The sequence below is a fragment of the Anthonomus grandis genome, chromosome 1 (genome assembly GCF_022605725.1).
Source record: "Anthonomus grandis grandis chromosome 1, icAntGran1.3, whole genome shotgun sequence".
Classification (NCBI taxonomy): Eukaryota; Metazoa; Arthropoda; class Insecta; order Coleoptera; family Curculionidae; genus Anthonomus; species Anthonomus grandis.
This window is the reverse complement of record NC_065546.1, coordinates 42,205,764-42,227,251: the sequence shown is the minus strand read 5'-3', so window position 1 is coordinate 42,227,251 and position 21,488 is coordinate 42,205,764. Positions and strand designations below refer to the sequence as shown.

The 21,488-nt window shown below is 34.8% G+C and overlaps 3 protein-coding genes across 3 annotated transcripts in view; 2 read left to right on the top strand and 1 right to left on the bottom strand.

The window, feature by feature from the left end:
* Positions 1-236: 236 nt before the first annotated feature.
* LOC126743538 (optic atrophy 3 protein homolog) lies at positions 237-1,383 on the bottom strand. Its single transcript, XM_050450711.1, has 4 exons — positions 1,109-1,383; positions 884-1,052; positions 671-834; positions 237-621 (listed from the first exon to the last, which is right to left on the bottom strand). Exons 1-4 carry the CDS (start codon positions 1,248-1,250, stop codon positions 341-343), a joined length of 756 nt encoding a protein of 251 aa, XP_050306668.1. The 5' UTR covers positions 1,251-1,383; the 3' UTR covers positions 237-340.
* Positions 1,384-6,147: 4,764 nt separating this feature from the next.
* On the top strand, positions 6,148-7,361 carry LOC126738098 (serine/threonine-protein phosphatase 2A activator-like). The gene has a single exon (XM_050443249.1). The coding sequence runs from the start codon at positions 6,241-6,243 to the stop codon at positions 7,312-7,314; it is 1,074 nt and encodes a 357-aa protein (XP_050299206.1). The 5' UTR covers positions 6,148-6,240; the 3' UTR covers positions 7,315-7,361.
* A 691-nt stretch (positions 7,362-8,052) lies between these two features.
* LOC126750702 (bifunctional glutamate/proline--tRNA ligase) overlaps positions 8,053-21,488 on the top strand; it is a 31,637-nt gene continuing 18,201 nt past the window's right edge. Inside the window, exons 1-14 of the mRNA XM_050460401.1 lie at positions 8,053-8,221; positions 8,293-8,628; positions 8,690-8,978; positions 12,202-12,521; positions 12,575-12,746; positions 12,797-13,074; positions 13,132-13,472; positions 13,526-13,825; positions 13,885-14,013; positions 19,330-19,551; positions 19,609-19,725; positions 19,785-20,054; positions 20,131-20,302; positions 20,477-20,700. Of these exons, the coding sequence (XP_050316358.1) occupies positions 8,185-8,221; positions 8,293-8,628; positions 8,690-8,978; positions 12,202-12,521; positions 12,575-12,746; positions 12,797-13,074; positions 13,132-13,472; positions 13,526-13,825; positions 13,885-14,013; positions 19,330-19,551; positions 19,609-19,725; positions 19,785-20,054; positions 20,131-20,302; positions 20,477-20,700 (3,207 nt within the window). The 5' untranslated portion in view covers positions 8,053-8,184. The remainder of the gene's footprint in view (positions 8,222-8,292; positions 8,629-8,689; positions 8,979-12,201; positions 12,522-12,574; positions 12,747-12,796; positions 13,075-13,131; positions 13,473-13,525; positions 13,826-13,884; positions 14,014-19,329; positions 19,552-19,608; positions 19,726-19,784; positions 20,055-20,130; positions 20,303-20,476; positions 20,701-21,488) is intronic.

The following is a 21,488-nucleotide window of genomic DNA, read 5'->3' as shown; positions in this document are numbered from 1 at the left end:
TGAACCTTCCAAAGAAATTTGAGGGGGATAAGTGGAAAACCATGTTTTCCTTAATTTAGTGAAAGTTTACAACTATTCTATGGTTATGTAAATTAAATTGTTGCTTTAACGGTTTGAATAAGGTGGGAATAATTATCAGAAAATTTAAGAAGATTCAACCCTTTTTTTATTGTTTTTTTCAACAATGCATGATGGCCAACTTTCACCAAGTAAAATACCATAATCAACTCAAAAAATAAAATAAACATAACATATTTATTAAATACTTTTGACCTAATTATTTACTATATACACTTTCTTTGATCATGAAACAACTCTTTGAGACTAGATGGTCATTTTATCATTTAAACCTGAATATTTCACTTAAGTAATATAATGCTTGAATAACATAACTTTCTTCTCTGTTTCTTCCCAATGGATAATTCCAAAATTCCCTTGTAACTTCATCCACTGATCTCAGTAACAGGATAGGGGATGATTCCTGATTAGAAGACACTAATTGGTAAATTTCTGGGGACTTATTGATTTTACTTAAATTTGGATCATTATTCACAGGAGAATAAGGTGGAGGCTCATTGGGACTTTGTCCTAGCTCTTCCGTTTTTATGCCTATTTTATTTGCTGAAACAATTAAAATAAAATAATCCATTAACACTAATTAAATACTTACTTAGCATTTCTAGTTTTGTATGTTGGTCTCCAAGTTTCCTAAGCAGTTCCCTAATTTGGGCCCTTTCTTCTTCTGCTTGTATATACAACTCCCTTATGTCACTTTTAATGTCACTTAATTCTTGTAAGCGGCTGGCCTCTTTGGCAGCCTCCTTAACGGAGGATCTAAAACTTCTCTTTAAATTTTTCTGTAAAAACCATTAGACAATCAAACCTATTGTATTCATTTATAAGTATTCCCGCGGCAATTAAGAAAATTATAGCTTCACCTAACAAGTTTGCGCCTAGTTCTATTGCTTGGGCCTCACTTAGCACTGGAATGTTCACTGGCTTTCCGAGATTCAGTATCCACATTTTAGCCTTTATTTCACACCAATTGTAAACTAAAAACGATGAAAAGCAGTTGATAAAAGGGTACTGGTTAAAATAAAACGCGTACATTGAGCCGGGGGCATACAAACGTATTTTCGGAAAACTGGGGAGCTTTTTGCCTGATTTTTTACTACGGTCGCTATTGGTTTGCTGACTTGTTTCAGTAAGAGGGCTCCTAATTTGGCGGCCGGGAATGCTCCTATAACCATGATTCAATCCGAACTTTACAAAATGGTTTAGGATAGTAAATAACTATGATAAATATTTTAAAATAAATAACATAAATTCCTTTTTTTCAAGAGCTTCTTAAGCTGTCATAACCCCAAAAAGTGTATATACGTCAACGTCATTGCCATGATTGTCATATGTGATAAATTACGTCATGTAGCGTTTTCCAATTGTTTATTAATATTAATGCCCGTTAGGGTTTAATTGAATTGGAGTTTATCCTTAAAATTATAAACATACTTGTTTATTCTAATATAGACTCATGAAGTCACTAGAAGTGAATTTCTTGTTCGTTTTTTTTAAGGGTTGATATAACCTCACATAGCCTTTTTCAATGGTTTATTAATTCTTGTTGAATTGTTCGGGTTTCAACTCCGATTTAAACTTAAAATTTTAAAATACTCGTTTATTATATTATAAACATATAACATCAGTAGAAATGTCTTTTTGTTTGATTTTTTTCATGCTGACATAACCTCAATCCATGTATGCTATACCTCAACGTCAATGTCATAATTGTCATATAATTACGTCATATAGCGGTTTTCAATTGTTTATTAATTCTTGTTAGGGTTAAATTAAATCGGAGTTCACACGTAACGTTTTAGGTCCGGTTGTACAGGCAGTGGTTCAACTTAAGTTCTACCAAAACTGCAGTTCTTCGTTGAACGTAGTTCAGAGGTTCGTGTATTGTTCCAGTACAATTTTAGTTAAACTAGGTTCTATTTAGTCTGCAATGGCCACATAAAAAAGAAGACAAAGAAAAGAAGAACCTTACCTATTCATTAAAATTAATTAATTTATTTACTTATTTAACTTAACTTTCTTTTGCCTGTTGCCGATTATAAGTATTTTTGAACACAAAAAATACCGTAAATTCCGAAGTGTTGTTTGTTTAAAAGTGTTTTGGGTCTGCTTATCTGACATGGAGAAAAAATGAGGGCAAGCAATTTCTCTGTGAGAGAAGAAAATGTTCTTATTAATTAAATTAGTAAAGAAATACAAGGAAAGCATAGAATGTAAGAAAACGGATCACAACAATAATGAAATTAAAGCAGAGGCCTTGGAGAAAATTTGTCAGGAATTTAACAGTGTTCTCGGAGAGCCCCTTAGAACTGTTATATTTCTAAAAAATAAGTATGAGAATATAAAAAAAAGGGCCAAGCAAAAAATTATAACAATAACTGCAAGCGAGAGTGATATCCATGAAATATTGGGAAGCCAACTTACACGACTAAAATGTCAAAATATTATTTTTTTTTTTTTTTTTTTTTTTTTTTATGGTACCCACAAGCACAAGAGGGAAGTTCTATGTCACTCTTGGAGTGGTGCTTGCGCGAAGATATTTGTGGGCATTTATCTTAAATCGCTGCAGGTTCTATGCGTCGGGAAATATGTGAGGTGGAAGCCCGTTCCACAAAGAAGATGTTCTCCAGATGAATGAGTCCCGATACAGCGACGTCCTTGGGGTAGGCAGGTGGACTCGATGTTGATGAGCCGCAACTGCTAGACGCGTCCTTCTTGCCGGAACAGCCCTGGGTGGAATCAGGCCTGCCAGCTCAGAGGAGCACTTACCGTGATAATAACGGTAGAATAAACAGAGATCAGCCACCTTTCTCCTGTGCTCCAGACTATCCAGACTCTTTGTCAGTTCTGGTTTGTCGATAAGACGAATAGCTCTCTTCTGTATAGAATCTAGCAGCTTTAAACTATGCTTGGGTGCAGAACTCCAGACATGCGAGCAATACTCGAAGGAAGGGCGTATTTGAGCCTTATAAAGAGTCAGCAGCTGTTCTGGTGTATACAGTTTTTTCGTTTTGAAAAGCACTCCGAGTTTTTTGGAAGCTGCCCTGGCGATCTCGGCAACGTGGTCATGCCAGGACACACTGTTGGTGACTTCGACTCCTAGAAGATGTAAAGATGATTTCATTGGCAATGTTTTCCCTGCCATAACCAGCTCCGGGCCACCAAGGCTAGTCTTCATCGTAAATATTACAGCCTGCGTTTTTTTAGCGTTAAAATTGACCAGATTGTTACCGCCCCACTCCAAGATTGCTTTAATACCGTTGTTGGTTGAAGCTACTTTTTGCTGCCTAAGATTCTGAGAAGTTGCGGCTGTCGTTGGTTTGGCGGACTTAAATGTGGAAATAAGTGTGCTATCGTCCGCAAAGCTGTAGATTGGATTGACAGTGGTTCCTAGCAAATCGTTGATATATATCAAGAAAAGGGTGGGGGATAGAATGCATGGGACTCCAGCGTTAATGTTAAATTTGTCGGAGAGGTGTCCATCGACGGCTACTTGGATTGTTCGTTGTTCAAGAAAACTTTTGATACAATTCAATAATGAGTTTTGTATGCCGATTGAGGAGAGCTTGGTTAGTAGTCCCTCATGCCACACTCTGTCAAATGCCTTGGAAATGTCAAGAGCGACTGAGCGGGACTCGCCGTGCTTCTCCATGGCCTCCGTCCACAAGTATGTGACGTAAGCCAGAAGATCGCCGGTGGATCTAAGCTTTCGGAAGCCGTATTGATGATCGCTGATTAGTCCAGATGATTCCAGATATCTTAACAGTTGTTGGTTGACTGCTTTCTCCATAATCTTCGATATTACTGGAACTAGTGCAATCGGGCGGTAATTGGACGGCATCGTCTTCTTACCCTTTTTGGGTACAGCTTGCACTTGAGCAGTTTTCCAGCTTGTTGGAAATGAGTCCTGCTTATACGATGCCGTGAACAGTCTACATAAGGGAGGAGTCAATTCGTCTGCACAACGTTTTAGTTCTAGGGCTGGAATTCCATCGGGTCCAGAAGCTTTGTTGGTGTCTACGGTTATACTAAATATGGCGGTGTTTTGCCTTGCGAGTGCAGAGTAGAATTGGACGCGAAGAGTTTACCCAGTAAGTTGGCTTTTTCCCTTGCTGTTACCGCGATAGAATCATCATCTGCTGTTAGGGGTGGCAAGGCCTACTTAGCAAATCCTTGACTAACGGCTTTCGATACCGACCAGAAAGATCTTGTTCCATTTGGGCAGTTGAGCAATTTGTTTTTGATCCTGTTGTTGTGAATCTCTTTGCATTCATCAATAATTCGCTTGCAGCTATTTCTGGAGGTTAGAAGGATGTTGACGCCATTTGCGATATGCTGCGTTTTTAGTGTTTACTACCTTTTTGCAATTCAGGTTGAACCATTGCTTGTTGTTTGATCTGCATTTAGTAGAAAAAGGGATATAAGCTTCCATTCCTGCCAAGACGTCTCTGTAATTTGGTTTGTACATTCTGAGATGTTATTGGTTCTAAAGCAGCCTTCTTTCCAAGGGAATGAGCGATAAAATTCCCGAAGATGGTTCCACTCTGCTGATTTATAGTGCCATACCTTCCGCGGCATCGGAGGATCCTGCGTTTTAACATCCAACTGGCAAGAGACTGTTATCAATTTGTGGTCCGATGTTCCTAGGGGGGCCTGTTCTGATACAGTATACAGGGTCTGAAGCCAGGACCAGATTTAGGATACTCGCGATCTCGCCGTCTCGATCGGGGATTCTGGTAGGTTCCTCCACAAGCTGCGTAAGCCCGCATATGGTGGCAAATAGCTCAGCTTCTCGTCCTTCATCGTCCACCTTTGTTTCTGCCAATGCCAGAATGTGAGGCTTTTTTGATTGCAGGTGTTGGTGTACTGCATTAATATTGGTGTTTAGGCCTCTGATGTTGCAGAAATTGATCTTTAGGCTTTTAAATCCGCCTGATGGACCCCCCCGACCAGCCTCCGCCCGGAGATCCGAATGGGAGGCTAGTTTACCTCCGGAAAGTTTTGGTCGTGAGGGCGCCATCATGCATTAATTTTACTACTCTATTTCCCCTTCGGAAACCGGACACATCGACATGGCGTCGAAACGTGAGTTCCATGGAACCACTTCACAAGTCCTATGTGGTGGTATTGAACCGGGCGATGCAAGTGGACAACATCTACCACCAAAGAAGTTGCTCTTTTAGTCGCCTTTTACGATAGGCAGAGTATACCGGAGGGCTATTCTACCCCGGCCCTCCCCGGGTAAATGCACATTAGGATATATGGATATATGGATACATAAAGGACATTGATGCTACAGCAGGTTTTTTTTAACTTGTTCAATCCTGTAACTTGTAAATCATTTTCAATCTTAAATATAGTAAAATTTTTAGAATCAGTTGTTATTCAGATTAAAAGCAAAAATGCTGACGATATTCTATCTAAAATCTAAAAGTATTTTTAAAGTTTATAAATAGTGTAATTGAACTAATACAAATCATCACAGTTGTCCGTAACAGATGAAATTTGTTCAGAAATTCTATCTACTATGAATCTTACAGCTTGCTTTTCCAACCTAAATGTAGCCTAGGGTATCTACTAGGGGACTAGTAGGGTACCTAGTAACTAATAAATTAGCACCTCACCAAACACAATAATTATTGAAAGGCGGCTATATTTACATAAATAAAAAATATCAAAATGATATACTAAATATTAATTTAAACTCAAAAGTTTGCTTGCACTCCCTTTGAACGCTCCAAATTGGACGTTCAAGATGAACCGCAGGTTATCGTTTGAACCAACATTGTACAACCTGGCCTAAAATACACTTGTTTATTATACAATAATTAACATGTAAAATCAGCAGAAATGCCTTTTTTTCAAGGTTGATATAACCTCAAACAAGTAAAAGTGTAATATGTCAATAGTGTCAAATAAGCGGTTACCCTTCTTTTCTTTGTTCATTTATTCTCTATTAGGACCTATTTAAATAGAAGTTTAATCTTATGATTTAAGTTGACTTATTTCATACATTTAATGGTTTCAATCTATAAATGAAAATTATCCTAAAAAAAACAAGAATCTAATAACAGGAATGAACGAACATGCTGCTAATCCAAAATTAGCATGTCAAGTTTATGACAGTTATACGACAGTAATACTAAGAGAACTTTCCCAGCAAGAATGGCATTGCCTTGTTTGCCATCCAGGAATGTAACACTGGTGTCCGAAGACCACGCCTTCCTTACACCCGTGAAGCTCATCAAAAGTATAGAGGATATGATGAAATGGGACAGATCAGAGGCATATTATGAGTATTTAGGGTTTATATACGTGATCAACGACGCTCTTAAGGGGACGGACAACACAAATGGGTCAAAAGAGGCCTCCCCTAACATTAATAAGACCATTGCGCTTCTAGACAACATTAGCCAGTGGGTCGACAACATACCACCGGTTGATCAGTCGCAAACCACCGGAAACGCTGGTTTTAGAATTTGGTACAACAAGCTGAAAGAACAGGCCATTGAATTACTGCAGAAGGTGCTACCGAGTGACGTGCACAGAGCCATTCCGGAGATAATGGTTTACTTGGAAGAAAGTTTCGGAGATTCTTATGATATTAAATATGGAAGCCAGCACGAAATATCATTTGTGATGTTCCTGTGCTCTCTGTACAAAATAGGGTTCTTGACGGAGTCTGATTTTGCTGCCAGCGCTTGTAAGTTGTTCGTAAGGTACTTGCACCTGGTGAGGAAATTACAGGAAACGTATAAGTTGCAACCTGTTTCTTTCTCGGGGGCGTGGGGCTTGGACGACTACCAGTTTGTGCCGTTCATCTGGGGAAGCGCCCAATTAATCGGTAACACAGAGATTCAACCCTGTATGCTCGTGAAACCAGAAATCGCTGACACACATGCAGATAACTACATGTTTATGGGGTGTATTCAACACATTAATAAACTTAAATCCGGACCGTTTGGGGAGCATTCGAACCAGTTGTGGAGTGTCAGCGGAGTTAACAATTGGTTCACCGTGAATGGGGGATTAGTGAGAATGTACCGGTCGGACATCCTCGGCAAGTTTTCAGTAGTGCAAAATATTGTTTTTGGGTCCTTGTTTACGCTTAAACAAGCTGAATTTGGCGCTAGCATCAGGAGCAATTTTACTAATGGTAGGCCTAATTGTTGGAGTCCGTCCGATATTACGAGCGTTCCTACGTCAACTACAAAGCATGAATCTCGTAATGTCGCTTAAAACTGTATATGTATTATATACTTGTTAATAAAACTTTTATAACCTGTTTTAATTATCTCAAGTTCTAAAGGCGGATTAAGTTGAATTTCGGTTAACGTCAGTTTAAATTTTACTCCTAACCTTCTTCTTTCTCGTTTTTCATGGACTCAAGTCTTCAAACAAGTATGCTGTCAAACGTCAATTTTTTACAAACGTTCATAATAGGTACTATGAACCTTTGTAAAAAATATATTTGTGTGCTGTGGTAAGTACCTTAAACCAGAACCAAATAAAGAGGATTTTTTTCTTTCTTTTTTTAAATCAAAACAAAGAGTCTTGGGCTCTTTTAATATTACCCTTTATCAGGAGAACCGTTTAGGACAGTAACAAAAGGACAGAATATTTATGGTAAATATTTTAATATAAACAACATAAATTCTTTTTTTTTGTGTTTGTTGACATAACCTCAAAAAAATGTGTTGGCGTCAACGTCAATGCCATAATTGTCATAGAGCGTTTTTCAACATTTTATTAATGATTTAGGGTTTATTTTAATCGAATTTTATTTCAAAATTTTAAATACACCTGTTTATTATATCATAAAACACATAAAATCAGTAGAAATGCCTTTTTGTTTTTTTTGGAAAGTTGTATATGGTGGGGCCCCGAACTTAATAAATATACCTGAACTCGCCCCTGTACTCAAGCAATCATGCTATCAAATGTCAAAATTTTACAAACGTCAGTAGTAGCTTGAACCATAACCAAGTAAAAAAAAGAGTTGGATTTTTCTTTTTTTTTTTTTAAGGTTAGAAATACAAGTGTTGGGTCCCTTTTTGCCCTTAAAAGCCCCAACTAATAAATAATAGTCTTACTATATTGCAATAAATTATGAAAATTACCCTTAATAAAAACAACCCGCCCTTAGGTAAGATATAAAATTTCCAGATTGCATCAGCCACTGCCCTCAATTACATCCATCTTATCTTTCCACTTTAGGAGGCCTACTTGTAACCAACTATGTAAAGAATGCCACGAAGACTGCCTTAGATCTTTCCTGGGGCGAAACAACAACTGTTGAAGATTTTACTTGTAAAACGAGCAATGATGTGGCCAGATCTGTCTCTAAAAGGCTCTTACCAAACCTCTATGGGGCCAGTGCCATTCAGAGCACTGAGGTGGACCATTGGCTTACTTTTGCGGAAGGACCTTTGAGCTCCAAGTATAATTTTTTTAATGCTTTGCAAGTACTGGATCGATCTTTAGGTTCAGTAACCTACTTGGCAAATAATCAATTGACTATTGCTGATTTTATTGTATTTGCTACTCTGTATGGTAAGTGGCAAAAGGCTGACTTTTATAAGCCAATAAAAATATAATTTTTATTTCTTTACAGTAAGCAAACAATTCAATGATCTCTCAGCCAAAAAAGCTATTCCAGCAAATGTTGAAAGGTGGTTTGAGTTTATTAGGTCTCAGGAAGTAGTTGAACAAAGTATAAATTCACTTACACCAGAACAAAAAGCCTCACTATTTCCAGTTGAGAAGAGCAGTAGGGCCTCTTTGGATAATACTGATCAGAAATCAGCACCAGCATCGGGCAGAGCTAAGGAAGGAAAGTTTGTTGAATTGCCTGGGGCTGAGATGGGAAAAGTTGTTGTTAGGTTTCCACCCGAGGCATCTGGGTAAGTTTTCTTCAATTGAACTTGTCATTTTTAATAGCAAAAACATGCTGAATCAGATAATTAAAAAAATTCATCCAATATTCTCAAAAAGAATTTAATAATATCTAAGAAGGAGGAAAAGAAACTATGTAGCAACTCACAAATGTGGCGTCTATTAGTTTAGTTACATGTTTTGTGTTACAGGATCATCAGACTTTATTTTAAGTACAAAACAAACATTAAATATACTTATGATAACAAGGTTCAGGTAAACTCAGTGACTACATCTTGTGTCTTTATTAACAGAGGCAGATAGTTACTGTCCAACTTAATATACATGTGAGTCCTTGAATCAAGTTTCTACCTTTATTAACAAAAAGGTATCCAAGATTTTAAAAATGAGATGAATCATGAAGATATAAATTATAAATTTATAAATTTTAGGTTTTCTCAAAAATTATTGATTTTCCAGATTTTTTGTATTTATTTCTTTATTTACGGCCACAGTGTCCATTACAATGTTTCCATGTACAAAAATTATAACAAAAAAAGATAAAACATATAAACACTAAAAGTAGTAAGGGTCAAATTGACATAGACTATGTAGGCATACTAGGTAAAAAATAAAAGGCATATAAATATCTAATAACTCCAGATGATGTGATTTTTTTGGCACAACAGATTGAAATAGATTACTAATAATAGAATAAAGCATGTCTATCTATAAACATCACTATCTACATTTAAAGTTAAAATCCATCTTTCTAGTTTATGGCAGAGTCTTGGTTTTACATAGATAATGTCATATTTGTTATAATTTATGCCATAAGGAAACATTTTTTGATTCCATTTTTTTTTTCAGGAAAGTTAAGAATTGAACCTAATATTCCATTAAAAATATGTTTTTAATATATTGGGATCCAATTAAGTTATGCATTTTTTTAAAGAATTTGCACATGATAAATTCACAATGCTTTAGCTTCCTCAGCAGTACCTCATGATTATCACTATCAAATGCCTAAGTGCAGGGTGAAATTGTAATATGAAATTCTTTAGAATTTTGGGAGAATGGAAACAATTTGAACTTGTTTAAAATCCAAAGTGTTTTTTACATTTGTTCTGGAAATCAAAAATTGTAAAATTCAAGACATTTTATAGGATTATTAATGTTTCCAAAAATTTTTCAAAAGATTTAGAAATTTTTGGATTTTTATTGGAATGCAGAGAAAATTGTAATATTTTATGACTTTTTTAGAGTCCTTTTTTGGGAATGGAGGTAATTAAGAAAATTCCCAGAAACATTTGACATTTTTATTGTAAGATTTAAAGGCATTTTTTAAGAAATTCACTATTTCTCTGAGAATCAAATAAGAATGTAAATTTCCCAGACATTTTCTAGAATTATTGCAATATCTAAATATTTTCAAGATTTTTTGGAATTTTTAGATTTTTATGGGAATCAATGCAAATTCTAAGATTCCAAAGCATTTTTCCAAAATATGTAAGATTCTGAGTCGGTTTTTGAAATTTTTCTAGAATACAAAATTAATTTTAAGATAACAATACATCTTTATAAATTAAATTACAATTTCAAAATTGTTTTCATAAAGTTGTAAGTTTTTATTGGAAAGCAAAAGAAGTTGTAATATTCTAATTAGATCTAGAACTTTGGAAGAATAAAAGCAATTTCTAATATTTTAAGAAACTTTTAGGATATTGGATTATTGTAGGAAATTAGAGCAAATTGGAAGATTGCAAGGACATTTTTTGAATTTTTATTAGGAATTAAAATAATTTAAAACATTTCATATAACTTTGAAGTTTTCAATAAAAATCAAAGCAAATTGCAAATTTTCTTGATAATTATGTGGAATTATTTGGAATCTGACGTTTTTATAGTTTTCTGAAAGTTGCAAAATTCCTTGACTTTTATTTGAAATTGTTTGGAATCAGAGTCGTTTTTTACAGTTTTTGTGGAGTAAAAAAATCATAATGCATTTCTCGCGAATTTAATAAAATATTAGAAAAACGATACAGATTTAGCTGAAGCAGCAGTACGTGAAAGGACTCATATTTTAGTACTAGAAGATATCTGTAGGCCATTACAACTCACTAAGTTATGATTCGGAAGTAAAGTATCTAGGTGTGACACTCAGTATGACCACACTACCACACTAGAACTGTGGTTCCAGAGGCCATATCATATACATACATTCTTGATTGAACATGATTAAAAATTACGGGCCCCCTTGACTTTTTTAAATTTAATTTGGTGCCATTTTTTTTGCCAAATTTTTGCACACAAAATTATTTATGTTATTGCTGAGAGCTACTGTTTTACCACTATTTACTTTATTTGTTGCCACTATTTTGAAACCTTCGTCGCTGTCAATTGGTTATTTATTAGTTATAGAAAGATTTTCTTCTTTAAACTGTATTTCTCAATGGTCAGTCTTGGGCCCTCTGTTGTTCGTTAATGATTTAACACGTCTAAGGATTATGGGATCTTGACATTTCTGTTGTCTGGCATCATAAAAATGTTACAGTGTATGTATATTGAAAGTTTTAATATCTGAAGATCCGTTAAAAATTAAGAATTGGCGTAATGCTAATCGCCTTTCTTTTAATAATTGTACTCGTATAAAACAAATATCTTAGGTTTTAAGTACTTCTAAGTGTGATCTGCGAAATGTGAATTTTGGTGTTCTCCTGAAGTGGACAATAGATGTTTGGGAGTTTATATTGATAGTAAGTTGAGGTTTGATAAATAAATATTTAAATTAAGTAAAAAACTGTCTTCTGGATGTGTTGCAATCTTATGATAATTTCTTTGTCGTTATTCTTTCTATATGGATTTATTTCTTATGTGGACATATTTTATTTATTTTTTTATTATAGACATTTAGATGATTTATTGTAGTTTGACACTGGCGTATGTTCTTATTATCATTATCATACATCATTTTTGTCTGCAGCAAGGTTTAAAAGGTGAATGAGCTTTAACTTTTAACCAGAACTGTGATGCGATTGTCTTGGCAATAATTGTTCTAATTTTTTTAACTAAATACTCCCTCAATTTATGACTTTATTGACTGTGTGTATATTTATGTTTATGTATACTTTTCATTTTACTTGATCACGAATTAGGTACTGTAATACCTTTAGTATTTTTTTTTGTATGAAATTTATGTTCTCTAGACAATAAAATATTTCTAGAATTGAACTGAATCAAATCATATGACAGGTACCTCCATATTGGTCATGCAAAAGCTGCTCTCCTGAACCAATACTACCAAGAGGCCTTCAAAGGTAAACTGATCATGCGCTTCGATGATACCAATCCTGCCAAAGAAAACCCTCACTTTGAAAAAGTAATTCTGGAAGATGTAGAAATGCTACAAATTAAGCCAGATATGTTTACCCATACCTCTCAATACTTTGATCTTATGTTAGATTATTGTGAGAAGTTAATTAAAGAGGGAAAAGCTTATGTGGATGATACGGGAGCCGAGCAAATGAAGCTTGAAAGGGAACAGAAAGTCGAATCGGCCAATAGGAATAACTGTAAGAAACGTTCTTTAAAAGAAAAAATGTCTTGATTTCAAAATTACTTGCAGCCGTAGAAAAGAACTTACAAGTATGGGAAGAAATGAAGAAAGGTTCAGATATAGGCCAAAAGTACTGTGTAAGGGCAAAAATCGATATGCAATCTGTCAACGGCTGTATGCGGGATCCAACAATATATAGGTGTAAAAATGAAGAGCATCCTCGAACCGGAAACAAATACAAGTAATAAAAGTGCGATTTTCTTCCATTTTAGTCTTAAAAACCGTTTTTAGGGTATATCCAACATATGATTTTGCTTGTCCCATAGTAGATGCCATAGAAGGTGTCACACACACTTTAAGAACTATGGAATACCATGATAGGGACGCCCAGTTTTATTGGTTTATCGACGCACTAGGGTTGAGAAAACCTTATATTTGGGAATACAGCAGGCTATCCATGACTAATACTGTACTAAGTAAAAGGAAACTCACCTGGTTTGTTAATGAAGGTTTGGTGGACGGATGGGACGATCCCAGGATGCCTACCGTACGCGGTGTTTTAAGAAGAGGTTAATTGAGCTTGTACATGCATGCAAATATGTCTAAATTTATTTTTTTCTCTGCAGGTATGACAGTAGAAGGGCTCAAAGAGTTCATTATAGCCCAAGGGTCAAGCAGATCGGTGGTTTTCATGGAATGGGACAAAATTTGGGCTTTTAATAAGAAAATAATCGACCCAATTGCTCCTCGTTATACCGTGGTGGCCCATGAGGAGCCGGTAGTAGTTCTTGTGGATGCAGTGAAAGAGGAGTGCTTAACGGTTCCCTGTCACCCAAAAAATCCGGATGTTGGGACTAAGGAAACCTGGATTGGTCCCAAGATTCTTATTGATAGGGCTGATGCTGATTGTTTAAAGGAGGGCGAAAATGCGACCTTCATAAACTGGGGCAATTTGTTGATCAAGAAGGTTACATTGAAAGATTTTTTCAGGCAATTTTTTTACTATTCATATAATTGTAGATAAACAAAGAAAGTGGTAAAATTACTTCAGTGGAAGCAGTTCCTAACTTAGAGAACAAAGACTACAAAAAAACGCTAAAACTAACGTGGTTGGCCGAAACAGAGAAAGCACCCTTTACACCAACGTATTGCGTATATTTCGACCATCTTATGAGCAAAGCGCTACTGGGAAAAGACGAAGACTTTAAGCAATTTGTGGGGCACGAGACGCGAAAAGAAGTGCAAGTGTTGGGCGATCCTGAGCTGAGAAAACTGAAAAAGGGAGACATTATTCAGGTCCAGAGAAAAGGATTTTTCAAGGCAAGTTATTTAGAAATTGCCATCCATGATGGCTATTGATTAATTAATTCTTGTTTTAGGTTGATGTGGCTTATGAACCTCCAACGCCATTTACAGGCAGAGCGAAACCGGTGGTACTGTTTTACGTTCCCGATGGTAGTACTAAAGACCCGGCATTCGGGGCCTCACAAAATGCTGCTCCTAAAGAAGTAAGTTCTCATTTAAAAAAATTTAAGTGGACTATTAATTACTTGACATTTTTGTGAAAGGAATGTAAAATATTTCTGATAAAACCACTTAAAGATTAAAGATTGGACGTACGAAAACTCTCCATATCGTTATTTTTAAAGTGAAAGTAGTTCGGCCGCGTGGTACCGAATTTAAAATAATGCATCAGTCATAATTGTACCGCGGCCATAACTACAGATATCGTGGCGGGTTCTTTTTAGCATATGTATACCCTGGAATGTAATTTTTGCTGTTAATAAGTTGTTTTGTAGGGACATTTTGTAAGGTATGTTGGCTTAAACAGATTTGTTTTTTTAAATAGATTCAAAGTATAAGGATTTTTAAATAAATTTTCATAAATTTATCTTATTTGATGTGTTGGCAGTGTAGTAGAGCCTCAAAAGCCCTTTTTTATTTCAAAAAACGTATTTTTTTTTAAATTTTGCAACAATTGGCTGCTAAAAATTGTTTATGTTTATGTCATCATTTTTAGTTAACTCTGCTGTTTTATTAACTTTAATACAATACACGTCATATCCAGTTACTCTTAAATAGTTGCAAATTGACCATATTTAAATGTGTGCTTTTCAATTTGAATTTTTTAATAAATTGCAATTTTTATGATGAAAAATTTTAAATTTAATTTTTTTTACCGTACTGATTATGCAAATCATCAAAATGGTAAATAAGTACTTTTCAATTTTTCTTAAAAACTGCTTCCTGACCTGGCACACCCTTCAGACTTTGATTCAAGTTTTTCTGTATTTTTATGATTTGGCTTATTTTCAAAATTGTTGATAACTTCTTTGCTAGTAAAGATAGAAATTTGATTCAAACATTAACATGTGTATCAGGCCATGAAGCATACGTTTTAAGTAACTATGTGGTTTTTAAAAAAAAGTGGAAATTAGGATTGTTGCCATATTTATTATGTATGAATAAAACAAACCATTTAATATCTTCTTCTATTCTACATAGACAAAATTGAGAACTTATTTAAAAAAGATAGTAATATGATTTCAATAAAAAATATTGAAGAAAAAGTGCATACCAGAATTTTTGAGTTTTTGAATCGAGTTTGATATTGCAACAGTGATTGCATCATTATAAATTATATATCCATCATCAACTTAAGACAACATTAATAAATTGCATAAGTAATATTGTAAGCAAAAAATGCCCCTCTATATACTACACCACCCTGTATTGTTTTGTAGGAAAATGTTTGTTTAAATAGTTTTTCCATTGATGTTCATTGTAAGTTCACTCATCTGATCAGAATTTCCTTATTCTAATTTTTTCTAGAATCAAAAAAAAATTGCATTAATTGGCTGCTAATAATTGTTTATGTTTTATGTCAGCATTTTTAGTTAACTCTGCTGTTTCATTAATTTTAATACAATCTATATCATATCAAATTTGACCATACTTAATACAATAAACGCCATATCAAATTTGCTCCAAATTGAAGCATTTTAAAAACAATTTTTGTTTTTAGAAAAAGCATTGACGTACCATTTTTGCTTCGAAAATATTCAATTAAAAATCTCATACGGATATTACTGATAAGAAATTTAAGAAATCTTTCAGATCAAAAAATGCCTTTTGTTACTTCAAACATGTGCACCAAATTGCATAAATTGAAGAACTTAAAAAAATTATGATTAAAAAAAACTCTTATATTTAATATTTGGAAATTCATCATATTTAAATGTGTTCTTTTAAATTTGAAATTGCCATTTCTACTATACAGGATGGTCGGTAATGAATGTGCTAAAAAGGTATTCTAGGTTAAAGTGAAAAATTCTTTGTGAAAACATCCATGTTGAGCCACATATGCCTTAGTAAAATGTCGCTCATAATTAAGGTACAGGGCGCTAAAATTTAATTTTTCAATCTGTTTTTTCTCTATAGCTCAAGTTGTTTTTGAGATATCGACATAAAAACTGGGGATCGGGAGTTTGCGGGGATGAGAAATATGATTTCATTTTATTTTTTGACATAAATTGTAGAAGCCGCTAGTTACACCGTATTCAGACGCTGTTTTATACCAAAACGTTCTTAGTAGTACCGTTTTATTATCTTTTATTAAAGTAGCTGATAGAAAAATGATTTTTAAGAAAAAGGGGTGTACTCTACTTATTTAGATTAAACAAAGCGTTTTCAAAACATTTGCATTTAAACATTCTGTGGCACAGGTAAAAAATGGTTTAATACTAAATTGAGATCACATTAACAATGAATAAAATAATGGAAAACATCAAATTTAATATTTGCAAAAAATTTCCACTGAAATTCACTGCCACGACCAAAGCATCTGTAACGAAACAATTCATCAAATACTGGCTTAATGGTGAGCCTTGCGGGTGACTTGAAAGGTTCAATAATTAAATCACCAATTATACCACATCAAATATTAATAAAAAATTCTCTGATTGGAAGTGTGGATTTTCCAGTTCCCACATATGATTATTTCGCCAATTAAACACACCTCGTCTAATGAAGGTTGCTTTGTCCGTAAGGATTTTGTTAATTGTTAATAAATGTTGGATCGTGATTGTGAAGCAGAAATTGACGAAACTTAATCCCGGGTGGTAAATCAGATAATAATAAATAATGAACGGGATTGGAATGGTAAAGGTATAGTTTTTCAGTTTGTAAAATTGCTGAAACTGTGGTTCTCTTCACAGAAGTAGTGTTTGCCAAATGTCTTTGACAGGGCAGCAATAGGATTTTCACACACTCTCACTAAAATGTCTTCTTCTTGATCTACATAGATTGCTCTAAGATGCTCAACACGTCTCTGAGAGCCAGAAAAAGCACTGTTTCTCCTAGCCGACTGTATAATTTTCGAAAAATATTTCTATTTGGATATTGTTGCCGGTAGCATCTGATGCCGCATGACTGTTAAAATTTACATGAACGTAGATGCAAATCATATATCTCATTTCACTATTGGAATATTCACTATGCCAGTTTAAGACCTATTTTTCAAATTAATATGTGTCAAAACTAATGTCAATCTGCCGGACATTAGATTAATGACCCTCCATGTTATATCCATATTATATCCATGACTACGTTAATTTGTTATCCGTAGTATCGGTGTTTAGTGTTTTTACTGTGCAATAGGACGTTTAAATGCAAAATGTAGTATACCTTTTTTTCTAGTCAGTTACTGTCATAAAAAATAATAAAACTGTACTGTACTAAGAAAGTTAGGGCATAAACCAGCAAGCGAATATTGTTTAACTAGCGCCCTCTACACTTCATGTCAAAAAATTAAAAAAAATCATAGCCCTCATCCTCAAAATCCCCCGATTTTTCGTTTTCATATCGATATCCCAAAAAAATTTGAGCTACAGGTAAAAAACAGATTCGAGAATTAAGCTTTAACACCTTACTTATTAAGGCATATTTTTATATAACATACACCGATAGTTTCATGAGTTTAACTTAGAATTGCTTTTTGGCGCATTCATTACCGACTACCGTGTATATATTGGTGATGTAGATCATGAAAATACACACCCCACAAAAATTATCGCATCACTTATTATTTCTTAAATATTTTAAATTTTTTGTCTGTTTTTTTAAATTTTATTGATATTGATAATTAAATTATCAAATAATACGACTTTTGCAACATTTATTTTAAATCAGTTCAATCTACAATAAAAAAATCAAAAAAATTGTACAAAACATGCATACAAAAAAAGTTAACTTTATTTAAGACAATGAATTTCTAATAGCGTGTGTTACCGCCCGTGACTCTAATTACAGCTTCCATTCGTCTTCGAAGGCTTCTAAACAGGTTCTGGAGGTATTCTTGCGGCACGTTTGCCCAGAAGTCGAAAAAAAAAAAACATTTTGAAGATCATCTAGTGTTCTTATTGGTGCTGGATGTTGCCATGAATTTGTCATCCTAGATGGTCCCAGACATGTTCTATCGGATTAAGGTCCGGGCTACGTGCAGGCCAATTTAGGGTGGGTATCTTGACCTCTTCTAAGTATTGCCGAAAAACTCTAGCAGCGTGTGGACGAGCATTATCATGCATTAGCACAGAATTATCACCGACATATGGCATATAGGACACTACATGGGGTTCTAGGATATCGGTTATGTACCTGTCAGCATTTAATCCCCAAACCATGATAGAGCCACCACCAAAGCTTTTAGTTTGACAAAAATTAACCTGATCGTGCCGTTCACCACGTCGCCTATATACTGGTACACGCCTATCTGATGAATATAGACAAAATCTTGATTCATCCGTGAATAAAATATTGGACCAATCTTGAATATTACAATTTGCGTGTTCTCTAGCAAATTGCAATCTTGCTACTCGATGTTCTCTGGTAAGACGTGGACCTCTAGCTGGCACTCTGGCTCGTAAACCTGCTTCTCAGCCTATTTCGAACTGTCTGTAGGCTTATTCGGACATTACGAGCAGCCAACAGATCTGTTTGCAGTCTTCTAGAGGTGGTATGCCTAATTCTTAAAGCCGTTAACCTTAAGTAACAATCATCTACTACCGAAGTTACCCTTCTGCGGCCTTGTCCGGGTCGTCTGGATAGTTGTCCTGTTTCTTGGTAGCGATTAACAATTCTTGATATGGTGCTTTGTTCAACTCCCATTATCCGAGCGACGTATCTTTGACTGCGGCCATCTTCTATGAGCGCAATGATTCTAGCGGCTTCTTCATTAGTCACATGTCTTGTTAAACGTTCAGGCACATCCATTATTAACAATAAATTTAAATTTTCACTTTAGAATAACACTATTTGCTTAGAACGTTTTCGATCTCAATGCATTCGCCAACACAAGAATAATCTACGCGAGCATTTTTGCTTCAAAAAAATATGTAAGAAATTCCGATCATTTTTTGTCCAGGATAAGAAACCAGAAATATCTCTTAAGTTGATACATAATATACAGATTGTCCCAAAAAATATTAAAAATATCTTAAAATACTAGTGATGCGATAATTTTTGTGAGGTGTGTAGTAAAAAAGACACATTTCACTTTTCTTGAAAAACTGTTTACTTCTTAGGTATTTTTGTAGCTATATAAAACGTAACTCATGGCCTGATCTTCTGAAGTTTCTATCTTTAATAGCTCAACAGTTTTAAAATAAGCTGAATCATCAAAAATGGTAATAATCATAAATTTCTCTTTTACTTAAGACTCTTGATTTTTCAAATCTTTTTGTAGTTATATAAAACGTATTTCAAAGCCTGAGACACATGTCAGTCTGTGAATCAAGTGTAACACAAATACTTATTATTTCCATCAGAAAGCACCATCCAAAACTGCTTCAAAACCTGCAGCAGCAACAGCAAAACCCACGCCCATCGAGGTTTCTCAAAAGTCCACCGGCGGTACTGCAGTCGAAATTTACGAAAAAATCACAAAACAAGGCGACTCGGTGCGAAACCTGAAAGCTCAAAAGGCGGCAAAGGGAGAAATCGACGCGGCTGTTAAAACTTTATTGGAACTAAAGGCCGATTATAAAAAGGTAATTTATACCGAACTTTATCTCAACCAATTGATTTGTATCTTATTTATTATACAGGTAACTGGTCAGGATTGGAAACCGGGCGTTCTTCCTCCTGCTGAACCAGCGATGGCCACCAATGGCCAGGCAGGTGGAGACGAATTAGGTGCTCGAGTACAAGCCCAAGCCGATAAGGTAGCAATATTTAAAGATATCAAAGTATAAAAAGTAATATTTGTCAATGTGGAATTAAGGTTCGAAAGGTGAAGAGTGAAAAAGCAGCAAAATCGGTAATCGACGATGAAGTTAAAACTTTATTGGCCCTTAAAGCTGAATTCAAGAAAATGACTGGTAAAGATTGGGTGGCAGGTGCCACTAGTTCTTCTGTACCCTCTCAGCCTAAAAAAGCGGTTAATTCCGGGGATATGAGTGGTTTAGTTGAGAAAATTGCCGCCCAGAGGAATAAAGTCAGAGATCTTAAAGCTAAAAAGGTGGATGAGGCAACAGTTAATGCCGAAGTAGAGGTGAGCTTGAATGGTCGTTTTATTATTCTCTATTCACTCTAAGCGGCTTCTGGTTTTCAATATTTTCCTATTTTAGGTCTTATTTTCGATATTGGACGATTTTGTCCCACCTGAAGCGACGACTCCTGCTGCATCTGTAAATATTTCGACTGTGACACCGCCAGTCAGGAGTTCAGGGAACGCAGATCAAAATTCACTGCTCGCCCAAATAGCCGAACAAGGGGATAAAGTGCGTCAATTGAAAACTGGTAAGAAATTCTTTTTAAAACACCGTTTTTTCTTAAAAAGTGAACAGGATAGAAGTTATTGCAGCTTTTCAATGGGCAGTTAATCAGTGATATTTTCTGTGCATTGGTAAAAAAATATATAAAACCTGTAATCAAAGGCAAAGTTCGTACAAATTCATACGTATTTATTTTCAGCCAAAGCCGATAAGTCAGCTGTGGACGCGGAAGTGCAAACCCTCCTGAAACTGAAAAGTGAATTTAAATCGTTAACCGGGAAGGACTGGAAACCGGAAATGAAGCCTGCAGAGGTCGCTCCTCCAATTGCAGCTACGGGCGATGGCGCCAAAGAAGCCCTAGTCGCCAAAGTAACTGAGCAAGGCAACGTTGTTCGAGACTTAAAAACCCAGAAAGCGAGCAAGGTAAAAAATAATTTAATTTCTTATATGGGTTTAATGTTTATTTATTTAGGTAGCTAATCCTATTACAAAGTCTAAATCTAAATTATTCCAACGAACTATAAATTACATTGTTTTTAAAATTCTTTTTAGTAGGGGTAAAGTAATATTAAGTAAGTCTATTTTATTAAAGAGATTACACATATGTACTAAAAAGAGGAGAATTTGCATGTCTATTGTTATTGACTACATATGGGAGATAAAAACTAGTGTGGTATACTGGCACATTAAGAGAAAGTTTATATAAAAATAGATGATCATCCATACAGTATTATTAATTGAAAAAGATACACTATAAAGTAAAGTTGAATCTACGTCTCCCAAGTGACTTCATATTGTAAATATTTATTTATTTATTTATTTCAATATACGGCAGAGCCAGTTTACAAAAACAAAATAGATAATACAAAATATTAGACAATATAACATTATAAATACAATACTAGAATTACAAAAAAAAATATACCAAGATAAAACCTCTGAAAAAACAATCATCAACAGATTTGAATGACCGTAAAATGGTCCGGAAAATGGATCCAAACTATTTTCATTAAAGAAAGCAAGGTCCTAGTCAGTGGAGAAAAAAACCCATAGTTGGCCGAATGAAAGGGTAAACGAAACATAGAAGAGTTGATCCTTCTTTGACAGGCGTTAAAAGGAATTGCTTCCAAGATGGTAGGACAATGATATAAACCATTTAAGATCTTATAAAACATTAAAGCATCAGAATAATGCCGTCTGACTTCAAGATT